Raw genomic sequence first — 13245 nt, forward strand, 5'->3', positions numbered from 1 at the left:
ACAGAATCACATCTCTCTTTCTCTCTCCTGAAATCTGTGGAAGTTAAAGCTGTCGACATTATTGAAATCTCTCACAATAAGGCCAAAGCACAAGGCCGATTGCACTCACATCACAGGCAGGTCAGTGGCCTCTGCTGTGTTTTTTTTAACCACTTCTCCTCTGGTCTAGTTCCATGTTCTCTCAATCCCCCGACTCTCCCCAGTTCTTCCAGGATGCATGCACTCTTCCAGTAACCCCCTCCTGGTGAAACTCCCAAAATCCAGACTCACTCGTTTGTGCAACTGCCTTACTGAAGCTGTCCAATCCCATTCCTCCATGCAGGCCTTTAAGCAGGCAGTGCACAAACATCTCATATCACATCCCCCATCCCTACGCGCAATATTTTCGACACTAATTGACCCTACCTTATGTAAGGCAACCTTTTTACTTGCAGGTTACTGTTTCTCCCATCCTCTGTCTCTTGTTTTCCTTTTCGTTCATTCCCTTGTTGTGTCCAAATGTGGTGGCAGCCCATTGCCTTTTTTCCTCTCTGCCACCTTGCTCTTCCATTGTTCTCAATCTTGTATAACAAGCTGTTTTTTTCAAATCGGAAAAAAACATAATTCAAGGGAACATGCTTTCTCAAACAATCAGAAGAAGTCAAATTTGCTTCCCATGTCTTCCAGACTATGCAGGAAAGGACAGCAAAAAGTGTTTGAAAATCCTGCTCGCTTTAATCAAATTTTGATCCTTGATCCTTGATAATCAAATTTGCCAAAAAAGATTGATTATAATGCTCATGTGAACTCATTATCTCACAATAACTTGAACAATTTAAAGCATCAATTCAGATTGCTTTGGAACGATCTTTCAACAACCACACATTATATAAATGTAAAGAAAGAATTTCGTCAAAACATCAAAGAACACTGTGGCAATAGTTTAACAATTTGTTCTATGCATTGCATTCGGAAAAACAAAAGATTATTGTAATAGATGCTTAAAATCAACAAAACTGGAATCAAAATTGTGATTTTAGTCAAGAACAATCGTGACATCAAAAAGTGTTGTTTTGCAATATAAAACAAAAGTATGCAATCCAGTTACACAATAAAGAGAATCAGCTTGTTCATTACCTTCTTCACCATCCGTCTGCACGCTGCTCTCTGCAACATACCGCTGGCCTATTCGAGGCAATGATTGATCCTTTCGTGTTCTGATACTCCCTCGACTATCCATGTCTTTCAGTGACATATCCGAGACAGATGCAGACATGGCACGCCGGCGTGGAGGCAGAATCCTATGCTGCTGAGATCCAGTGTCTGCTGAAAAACCATAGTGCACAGTACCATCTATATCCAGCAGAGGGATTGGTTCTGGTGGTAACCCCTCAGGCCATGAGTCATCAGACATACTTTCTGGTCTGGAACCTTCAAAAGGGTATGAAAGATTGTCTTGAAGCCGCTGAGCTTGGAGCTGAATCTGAAGACGCTGTTGGAGCTGTGAGATGCGTTGCGTGAGCTGCTCTTGCTGCCGAAGCAGCTGAGTCTGTCGTTCATCATCCTGGTGCCATCCGGGCCAAGTAGGTCCTGCCAAAGAAACTGAAGACTCCACAAGCGGCTGAGTTGGGACTTCTGTCACGCCAGTTGTTGTAGACCAAGCAATGTCCAGAGATGGTGGATCTGTGACTGAAGGATGTGAATGATCAGTGACAGCGGTGGTTATCCCACCTGGTGCTTCAACCCAAGTCCCCTCGAGGGAAGCTGCTTCTGAGATTGAGTCTGTCCATGCTGCTGGATCAAATGCAGCTGGGTTAAAGGCAGAATGGTCGAAGGGCGTGGATTCAAATGCATGTACTTCTTCTCCCCATGCAGCTGTCAATGCAGCTCCCATACCTTGTGTGAAATCTCCACCTGCTGCTGCCCATGCTGCCTCAAAAGATGCTCCTCCTGTGTCAACCTGTGGAAGGAATGCACCAAGGTTGGGATCGGTGTCTGAGAAGGGTAATGTGGCAGTGCTATCTTGCATCCTTAGTGAGCCCAACACAGAGCAAGGCTGTGTGGTAATAGGGAGTGTTGCAGGTAGAGGAGCTTGAATGGTAGAATAGATGATCCCATCTGAAGAACGCAAGCTGCCACCATAATGAGTAAATATGGTCACTGCAGGGTGACCTGTGGGAATGCCGACCAGGTAGCCTTGAGAATCTTGGAGTTGTCCAGAAACCAATGACAGCTCAGGCTGTACACCTGTTTAAAAAGACATTTTTAAGGACAAGCATGAGGTACTAAAATAGGTGTGATTTTTAACAGTTTTCATTTGTCGAAGCAGAAAGTGCATATGAGATATCTATCTATCTATCTATCTAGACTCATCCCATGCTCTTCTAGCTGAAGAAGCTGCATAAAGCAACCAAGAAGGCCCACACAAGATATACACTTTGCTGTTTCAAACCCTTCCCAGAGTTCCTCCACAGCTATAAACAGTCACAAATAGTACATACATGAGAATTCCAATGCCACACACACCCTCAGCTGCTGGACCGGTTTCATCACTTGTTGGCAACTCCTCAGTGACAGTGCAGACAGAAATGTGTACCAACGAGGCTCCCAAGCATGTGCCACATGTAAACGTCAAAAAAAAGTCAACATATAAATGAAAACAAAGGCCCACCCACATCTCTCAGCTGTGAAGGGAAGGAATAACCAATCAGTTCTCACCTAATCAGTTAAACCCAGGTGGCTAGGATTATATTGTTGTGGGCCGGGGGTCGGTGGCGAGAACAACCACTCAGTGGGGGGAGGTTTGCGACATCTCCCACCAAACTCCCCGGAATTGTAGGCCGTCGCTCGGATAACTCCGCGAACCGGTAGGTAGTTTAACCGATCATGGTCGCCAATATCTCAACCGCGTAGTGTATATTTGTCTATAACCAATTTACCTAATTAACAACGCGATTTTGACTACCGGGGAAGCCACTCCCTCGGCACGTCTTGCTCGAACCGGGTTACTCTACCGACTGCGGTAGAGTTCCAACTACCGACTACCAACTCCGGTTCGGGTGCAGCCGAGCGGAAACTGCCAAAGCTGTGCCGGCTGGAATTAACCGATTCTCGGGGATAAAACCCGCCTAAACTCAGATCCGAACCATGCTGGACAAATTCAAAAAGGGACGGAAACGAACTGGGAGCATTTCTAACAAGTTTTATTTACAGTAAATGAAGACACAAAGCAAGACTTCACGAAAATATGCAAGAAGTATTTACAATGATCCATAAACACTTATTCAGTTCCACATAAAGACGGGCCCACACGCAGACACAAACAAATTAAAAGAAACCCAGAGTTCTTCATTGGACCCTCGCAGCTGAGGAGAGAGACAATCTGGGGGTCAGAGTTTGGTTGGGTACCTGGCCGTCAGAGAAAGGGGGTACTCTGTGCTGCGGCACCTGACAATGGTCACTGGTTTGGTCCCCAGTCACACGTGTGGGACTCGAGGTTCGTGGCGGAGCTCGGATGGTGAATAGCAGGGTCCACGGAGGGAGGTCAGGGTCGCTCTGTCCTTAAAACTCCTCGTAGCAGCCACCGTGAAACTCCATAACCCAGTTCAGCCACCGTAAAAGCAAACTCGACCGGACCCTTTTTACAGAGTCTCGGAAATTTATTGGCCTCTCTCCACGGGGAGGGGCCCTTGGCGAAAACGCACCTCGCTGTACGCCTGATTGGACAGGGTCCTCCGGCCCACCTTTCTGGGGCGGGGCCTCTGCCCCTGCCAGGAGACCCCAGTTACTCCTTCATGTGGCTTCGCTCTCGACGAGTAACAGTGTCAGTGCCGCGAAGGTCATCGTACAAGAGTTATATTACAACATTCGTGGGAGTCGAGAACTGGAACCGCGAGACCCCCTCTCGGCAAGTCAAGGTATGAGCAGCCAGTGGGTGGTGATGGAGCGCGATGGGCTGAAGGTTCATGCAGATGGGATGGTTTATTAGATGTAATAGCCTAACTAAAAGAAATCGCAACGCACGCCTTTGATTCTCCCACGAGACAAAAGGAAGGGGATCTGACTACACACATACTTAACGACATAACTGACTTTTGAGACATCTGTATGTTGAATGCAAATGGTTTACAGATCCGAACACTACCCCCACCCCCCCCTTTTTATAGACTCTACCCGAGTCGTTAATTTCCGTGTGGCATGCAGGTGGAGGTTTTCCCCAAGTACGTTTTACCTACGGATCCTGAGTGCGACATTTGGAATACATGTCCCAAAAATAAATAACCTGGTGCGTTGCGTAACTAAACTAACAGACTCACTCGGACAACTTAACTACATTGCGGGCGCAAAACAAACAACAGATGGGCTAAAATTATGTACAGTCATAATATTTACACCATCATGGCTCAGGACCTGTGACTTGAGGAGAGAAAACACAGCAAAGTTAACATTTGTGGGTGAGTGCACAGCAGGCATTGATGGTCAGACGTCTTTAGGGCCTTCAAAGGTCCCTTGATTGTCGTTGAATTCTTCCTTTTTTTCCCAGTTCCTGGCTGCTGGAGGCAACTCACCCTAACATGGCAGGCCATACACCGTCTCACAGGCCATTTGAACTGGCCTTTATGCAACAAGATCTCCGGGCTGCTCAGTGCAGTCCCCGGTCCATTTGAACTGGCCTTCATGCAACAAGAAGAAGATATCCGGGCTGTTCAGTGCAGTCCCCGGTAATACGGCTGCCTGCAGGGCAGTCGTTGCAAAATACATTCAGAGATGGTCCTCGAGCACATGGTGAGAGTGAATGACAATGCAAACAAAGGCATGGGCAGGTATGGAGGCAAGGCAAAGGCAGGCAAATCATGGCATGGCAAACGCAGACCAGGCAAGATGCAGTATAAGAGGAGGTCGGCACACGAAGCTGGCCGGCCTCGGTCTGGTCTCGTGAGGTTGTGGAGGGAGTGCGGTGGCGCCGGCCGGTCTGAAAACAGGCTCGGACCATCCCTACGGTCTCCCCCCGAACTATCGCCTATGGGTCATTCCTTGCCAACTCACCTAAGGGTCCCCAGGTCACCTCCTCAGATTTTGCTGGAAAAATTATTAAATGTAGATCTATATGGCTCTACTCACCATGCAAAAGATTAGCTTTCAATTCCTCTTAGTTAAAAAAAAAATCTATCTCTAGAGACCTTTGAAATTTGGCCCTAAAAATTCCAAATGTGAAAAACGCATTTTTTTCCAACTGCAGTGGCTTATAATTTTATAATGGACTCCTTGAGAAAGTTAATATTGCAAATATTTACTAATTGGCATCCAAATTTTTCAATTAAGGCATCAGATAGCTTCTGGGACGCATATTTCTCACTCTATAGGAAGCTAAAAGTGGCTTTTTGGCCAAAACGAGCTAAAATAAGGTGAAACTATAGGAGCCCTCCTGAAAATATGGAACTTAGAATTTTTTTCCTCATAACAGTGACTATAGGGTCATTATCCATCCATAGATACATTTTTGCTGGGATAATACAGTTAGGTGATGAATTATAAAAGTTTTAACATAAGCCCTTGCCTCCAAGGGCTCTAAAATGGACCAATTTTGTCCCCTGGTTTGACCATGTGGCTAGGGGTTGAGGATCTTCATTTTTTTTCTAAATATTGCCTCATATAAGATGTGTCTACTGACCGAATAGAATAATTTTATCTAACGCCCATGAGTTCATAGTAAAATTAATTTTATTTACATGCACGTTTTTTTTATAATTATTCACTTTTTTCATATTCAGAAGTTTATAAATCTTAAATGGAACTATCTAGAAAAAGTTACTGCAGAATTTAAAAAACTGGTATACAAAATTTCAGATTGTGGCATCAGAATGTCTCTAGAAAGCACATACTCCTAGTTTTAGGAAGCCAAATATGGCAATTTGGCCCACTTGGTACAAAACAAGGTGAACTTGCAGGGGTGCGCATGAGGCTAAATTATGCTTCTTATTAGACATTAGTGATAAGGATGTTATTTATTCATAAATACATGCTAATGATTACTTTCGTAAGTGATTGCAAATGATAAATGAGAACAAATTTGATTAGTTGAGTAGCAGCTTTTTTATTTACAGATATACAGAGACAATGAATATTAGTAATTTTTATACCTTAGAAAACTCTTTAATGACCTTTCATCTTTTATGACATTCATTATCATGATTATCTAGCACTCAGAGGCACAGAATTTTACATCTTAGAAAACAGGTCTTGAACATGCTTAAAGTCATGCTGTGACACAGTTGGTACTGACGTCCACCAGATTTTATGTCAGGGGCCTCAACACACAAAGAATGTCGAGTAATGGCACCCAGCATTGATCTTTCTGTTTTTCTGGAGGCCATGAGAATGTGTTACCCCTTCCTTGCTTCATGAAGTTCACAAATACATCATTTTCATCATCATTTCTTGTGACAATGTTCCCAATGTACCATTTTCTGTCATAAACACAAGCAATATATTTCCCAGCCTGGTATACATCCAATTCAGTTAGGGTTGGGACTAATAACTGGGACAGATGAGCTTGTGTGGTTTCTGGTCCTGTGCATACTGTTGATGATAGAGCATCAGAAGAAACCCTTCTCATCTCCAGACGTGTTGAGGAGATTGGCAGGAAACCATGGTGTGACCGTGTACCAGCAATGGTTGTTGCTGCTCTGAAGCGCTTCTCAAGGTCATACTCCATTGCATTTTGTTGGATTTCTTGTGATGTCACAAAGAAGAATTTGATCATGATGTAGGCAAATACTGTCTTCTGAACGGAAAGTAATTCCTGATCTCCATGAAATCAATTCTTGTGACTTCTTCTCCAAAGCAGCAACTTGTTTTAGCCCAACCTTCCTTGTATAATAGGTCTTGTGACACTCCTGGTCTAATTTGTTTCCAACAGTGCATCTACTTGTCAAACTTGTGCCACTGGGCTCAGGTTTTTCTGCATCCATTTCCTTTGTTTTCTCCTCTCCTTTGTTCTCCAAACAGACACACAGGTTGACTGTGCTGCCCCTAGTGTTGTGACAGACCATTACTCCATTTAGTGGTGTATGTCATAACTAATGACTTCAAATAGAGAACTGTAGGACATGTTTTCTAAATTAAAACCCAAGCATATGTTTGGATAATTATCATTGCAAGAATTTATTTTTGAATAAAAAATGTACTTATAATTAATAATTTATGAGAAGAATAATCTAAGTTGTTACATAACCTCAGTTAATGCCCCCTGCATATTCACCATTTTTGGTCAAAGTGGCATTTTCAACTTCCTACAGAAAGAAACATATGCATTTATCAGGCATTCTGAAAACAGATCCTTAAATTTTATATGCCAGTTTATAAATATCTGCAGTATCACTTTGATAGAGTGTTCAGTTTCAGATTTATAAGCTCATGAATATGAAAAATGTGAATAATTATAAAAAATATGCATGAAAATAAAAATTTATTTCAATATGAAGCCATGGGTGTTAGATAAAATTATTCGGTCAGTAGACACATCTTATATGAGGCAATCTTTCGAAAAAAAATTAAGATATTAAGCCCCAAGCCACATGGTCAAACCAGGGGAAAAATTGTTCCATTTTAGAGCCCATGGAGGCAAGGGCTTATGGTAAAACTTTTATAATTCATCACCTAACTGTATTATCCCAACAAAAATGTATCTATGGATAGATAATGACCATATAATCACTGTGTTATGAGGAAAAAATTCTAAGTTGTTCCATATTTTCAGGAGGGCTCCTAAAGTTTCACCTTATTTTAGCTCGTTTTGGCCCAAAAGCCATTTTTAGCTTCTTATAGAGTGAGAAATATGCATCCCACAGGCCATAGAGGAGTCCATTATAAAATTATAAGCCACTGAATTTGAAAAAAAATGCGTTTTTCACATTTGGCAATTTTAGGGCCAAATTTCAAAGGTCTCTAGAGATAGATATTTTGAAAACTATGAGGAATTGAAAGCTAATCTTTTGCATTGTGGGTAGAGCCAAATAGATCTACATTTAGTAATTTTTCCAGGTAAATCTGAGGTGACCTAGGGAGGTTTTTGAAATTTAGGTGAGTTGGCACGGAATGACCCCTATGCCTGTCTTTGTCCATACCCACCCCCATTAGCTTGCAACAACAAATAAAACAACCAAATTTACACTATTTTTATTTTTATTTATTTCTTATAATTACGTGTGTCCCAAGCCCCTTTATTGTCTTTGTTCGGCTAACCTGTCCTGACCGTCTATCCCCAATCCTAAAGATCCTTTTTGAGGGGATTGAGGAAGAGACTAGTGAATCTGTCTCGAGGCCCAATGCAGCCTCAGAATAACTCCCTCAGATTTCAGCAATTTCCCAAGGTGAGTCCAGCGGCCCACAAACAGCGGAGGGATGGATGGTGCGAAGGGGTACACGTTTCCTATCTATCCTAGCCTTTATTAACGCTAATCTATCCCTGGGGCTTTTCAACACGCCTGTCCCTTGAAACTATCGGTTCTAGAAACCATGATTCTCGTTGAATGTGTTGGTGTTCGTTATTAATTTGGGCCTGGCCCGCAAATTTTCTCTCGTGCACTTGCACAATTTCGTGGCTGGGCAGCGTGGCTCCATTGGCAGGGATACCTATCTGCCGAACCCGAACTACGGCACCCAAAGTCGCTGAGGCTGTCTCCGAGCCTACCAACTCCGCATGAACATGGGGAATGCCCTTCCTGGCAGTGTCCTCTTCGATGCCCACGTGGCATTCTGGTGCTCTGGGTCCCGTTTCCGTGGGTTGCCCATGCCCATAACACTAATTCGGTCCCTTGGACCCATGGCCTACTCTGGCCGACTACTCTGGTGCCTGGGGGGCCCTCTACTCAGTGCACACATTTCACCAGCCACGCTCCCAGTCAATGGACTCCTGCACCCTACAAAAACGTTTCGTGCCTTCGTTCACACCAACAACAAAAATACATCCGTTTGGTTAATTTAGCTAACCTGCTAAATAACGTTACACTAACCCCGGTTCCCTTGGGTGGGATTCACTCCTCCCCCCAATCATTCGTTGGCACCATGCATTCCACATTCACTCCATTCACACTTGGGCCCGCTGACCCAAATTCACTCATCATGTTCTTCACTTTTTAATTCACACCAACACTGACACTCTGCTAGCTACGTCCCCCTAACTAGCTCGTGCCCCTCGTCATCCCTTATACTAATGGTCAGGTCAGGTATGGGAGCATGTGCCAGAACAGCGCGTCGCTGCATCCACTTTCCGCCAGTACTCCAGGGGCCTCCGTCTGGCCTTCCACCAGGCAGATGCCAGACCATCCCCATCTCCTTGAGATGCTGGTCAACCTGCTGCAACCACGAGGCACGTGGTCAGCCCACTGGCCTCCTCCACTCACGAGACTCCCTCGCTGAGAGAATCTGGTGAGCAGGATCAGTGTCAGGAAAACGAGCCACATGTCCATACAGCCGCAACTGACGCTCACGGACCATGCAGGTAACAAATCTCATCAGAGTCTCTCTCAGCAACCGCTCGTTGGACACAAAATCTGACCAGCGATAGCCAAGGATTCTCCGAAGAGACCTGGTACCAAAGGAATTAAGTCTCCGTCTCAGATCCTTGGTCAGAGTCCAAGTCTCGCATCCATAGAGCAAGACTGGAAGCACCAAGGACCTGAAGACTTGGACTTTCGTCCTCCCGCACAGATACCAGCAGCGCCACACCCCATGATCCAGTGAATCAATGACTCCCCAGGCCCGACCCAGACGTCTATTGACCTCTGACTCACAGCCAGCAGAGACATGAATATCACTGCCAAGGTAAGTGAATCTCTCCACGACCTCAACATCCTCACCACAAACAGACACAGACAGGACAGCAGCATCTAAGATGTCATTGAAAGCCTGGATCTTAGTTTTGACCCAAGAAACCAGTAATCCCAGCGGCCCCGACTCCTCATTCAGCACCTCGAGGGCCCCCAAAAGGATATCTAAAGTCTACGCAAAGATGACTGCATCATCTGCGAAATCAAGGTCCGAGATCTTGACATTCCCAAACGATGCACCGCAGCTTGATCTTTCCGACATCCTCCCTAAAGGGGCTGTCACACCTTGACGATTTAGCCAGCGTATGCCGATTTATGAAAAATTTGTCTACAATGCTGGCACACGTCGAATACGTTATGGGTACGTTTTGTGTACGTTAGGTGCATGCTGAAAAACACTACCATAGGTCGTATTACGCTGGTTTAAAACGTTGTACTTTTTGGTTGTCCAAAAAATTTTGCATGCTTGAAATTTTACGACGTACTCGGCGTTTGGCTCACACGTTCCGCTACGCTGGCCATAAGTTGTAGGCACGTTATGCGATCGTTGACACACGTTAATTGTATGTTACTCATAAATCGAAACACGTAGAGGTAAAGGCCCAGTCACACCTTGACGTTTTAGCCAGCGATGGCAACGTATTAAAATGTATGCCCAGGTCGAAAAACCAGTTAAAACCAGTACACATTTTCAACTGGTCTCTATTGGTTCTAATTGGTCTTTAACTGGTCTCTATTGGTTTCAACTGGTACCAGTTAAATTCAGTCAGAATTCCAATTTCCCAGTTGAAAAAACCAGTAGCTCATATTTGTACCAGTTAAAGTCTTACTGGTTCCAGTTGATACCAGTTGCAATGTACTGGTCCCAGTTGATACCAGTTGCAATGTACTGGTCTCCCAGTTGATACCAGTTACAATGTACTGGTCCCAGTTGATACCAGTTAGTTAAATACAATTGTATTTCAACTGGTAATATATCACTCTATTCCAATTTCCATATTAAAACCAGTAAGAAACCAACTGGCTTTACTGGTACCAGTTGGCTACTGGTTTTCAACTGGTGCCAGTTGACCAGTAAGCTACTGGTCTTTACTGGTTTTTTGACCTGGGTGTAAAACGCTGGCTTACGTTTAACTTTTGATCTTTTTTTTTGAAGATTCGGACGTATTCATAACGACTTGGTCTTATGCATAATGTATTAGTAATGGACACAGAACATTTCGTTGTGTTATAGATAACTTATACCAACGAATGCTGAACCTGTTGTTGGCATTCACAACCTATGCCCAACGATAGTCTAACTTTGGCATAGCGCGCTGCACGCATCGCCGACAATGACGTGGCGTAGGTTATGAAAAGGCTGCCGCACAATGATTCAAATCATAACCGCCACAGAAATGGAAGTGTCAAATCGCAGTCACACCTTGGCGATCTTGCCAGCGTATGCCGACCTCTGAAAAATGCATCCAAAATGCTGGCGCACTTCGAATACGGTATGGGTAAGTTTGGTATGCGTGAATAGAACGCTAAAGTACGCTATCATACGTCGTATTAAATGCAGTATGTCTTGTAATTTTAAACATGTTGAAAATTTTACGACGTACTTGCCGTATGACACACGCTCCGCATGCGATGGGAATAAGTTGTACGTACGATATGCGATCGTTGACACACATCGACACACGTTACTTGTAAGGTACTCATAAGTCGAAACACGTCAAGGTAATGGTTAGCGTCAGTGTTCCAGACTCCCGGTTTTAAAAAAAAAAATTTTCTTCGGTATGACGGTGTTCAGTGTACAGTGCGGTTATGATTTAAATCGTTGAGCGGCAGTCTATTAATTATATTATATTATAACCGCACCAGGAATCGAAGTGTCAAAATCACCATCATACCGAAGAAGAAGAAAAATAAAAAATAAAAAAATAAAACCAGTAACAAACGTTACTCATAGGTTAGAAATAAATTTTGGGTACGCTAAACATTACCTCGACGTGTTTCAACTTATGAGTGACTTACAAGTAACGTGTGTCGACGTGTGTCAACGATCGCGTGACGTGCCGACAACTTATGGCCAGCGTTATGTGGAACGTGTGAGTCATACGCTGACATAAGTCTTAAAATTTCAAGCATGGAAAATTTGAGGACAACCGAAAAGTACAACGTTTAAAGCCAGCGTACAACGACGTATGGCAGTGTTTTTCAGCGTGCTCTCAATGTTATCGAAACTTACCCATAACGTATTGGACGTGTACCAGCGTTTTAGACAAATTTTCCAAAAATCGGCATAAGCTGGCTAAAATGTCAAGGTGTGACTGGGCCTTAACATTGGCACACCCAAAACTTATTTCTAACCTATGAGTAACGTTTTGTAAGCACGCTACACGAACGTTGTTCACACTTCGCAACACGCTACTTGAAAGTTCCTCATACGTCAAAACACATCAAAGTAATGTTTAGGGTACCCGTGACTTATTTATAACCTATGAATAACGTGCTTGGGAATTATTATGCTATGCATACGCTAGACCAGGGGTCGGGAACGTGTGGCTCGCGAGCCAGGTGAGGCTCTTTTGATGATTGCATCTGGCTCGCAGATAAAATTGGAGTTTGAATAACTTTTTTTTTTCATCATTTTGAAAAACAGACAATTTAAAGATGCATGCACAGCAAGTGAGCCCACTCAAAACTTTGATCTCCACCAGTTAGCTGGCTTCACATCCAGTCTCCTACAGTCATTCAAAGCACACTTTGGAAAATTTCGTGAGCACACTCGTCTTTTTGAGTTCATCACCCATCCAAACGAGTGTTCACTGAACACAGCCGGCCTGAGTTACATTCCTGGTGTCTCCGTCAGAGATTTTGAAGCAGAAGTGGCTGACCTGAAGGCCTCAGACATGTGGGTGAATAAGTTCAAGTCACTGAATGAAGATTTGGAAAGAATCGCACGACAGAAAGCGGAGTTGGCGAGCAAGCACATGTGGACAGAAATGAAAAAACTTCAACCCGAAGACGAGCTGATTATCAAAACTTGGAACGCGCTTCTTGTCACATACCTCACACTGCAGCGTGTGAGTATTGCTGTATTGACCTTGTTTGGATCTACATATGCATGTGAGCAGTCATTCTCACATCTTAAAAACATCAAGTCCAACCTACGATCACGTCTAACGGATGAAAGCCTCAACGCTTGCATGAAGCTTAACCTCACCAAGTACCAACCAGACTACAAAGCCATCAGCAAATCCATGCAGCACCAGAAGTCCCATTAATGGTGAGTATTATAACAACATTATTTAAAATAATAAATTCAGAGGCTTATTATACTCACATTTAGTTGAATTCAGTCTTTTTATAATTATTATATGGCTCTCACTGAAATAGATTTCCAAATATTTTGTTTAATGGCTCTCTGAGTCAAAAACGTTCCCGACCC

General features: G+C 43.7%; 1 protein-coding gene across 1 annotated transcript in view; it reads right to left on the reverse strand.

The window, feature by feature from the left end:
- Positions 1-13245, reverse strand: part of PCLO (piccolo presynaptic cytomatrix protein) — a 321244-nt gene that overhangs the window by 202799 nt on the left and 105200 nt on the right. The window contains exon 6 of the mRNA XM_085893761.1: positions 1117-2226. Within this exon, the coding sequence (XP_085749887.1) occupies positions 1117-2226 (1110 nt within the window). The remainder of the gene's footprint in view (positions 1-1116; positions 2227-13245) is intronic.

This window comes from Eptatretus burgeri, chromosome 9, assembly GCF_056783735.1.
Source record: "Eptatretus burgeri isolate ZD-2024b chromosome 9, Ebu_testis_v1, whole genome shotgun sequence".
Classification (NCBI taxonomy): Eukaryota; Metazoa; Chordata; class Myxini; order Myxiniformes; family Myxinidae; genus Eptatretus; species Eptatretus burgeri.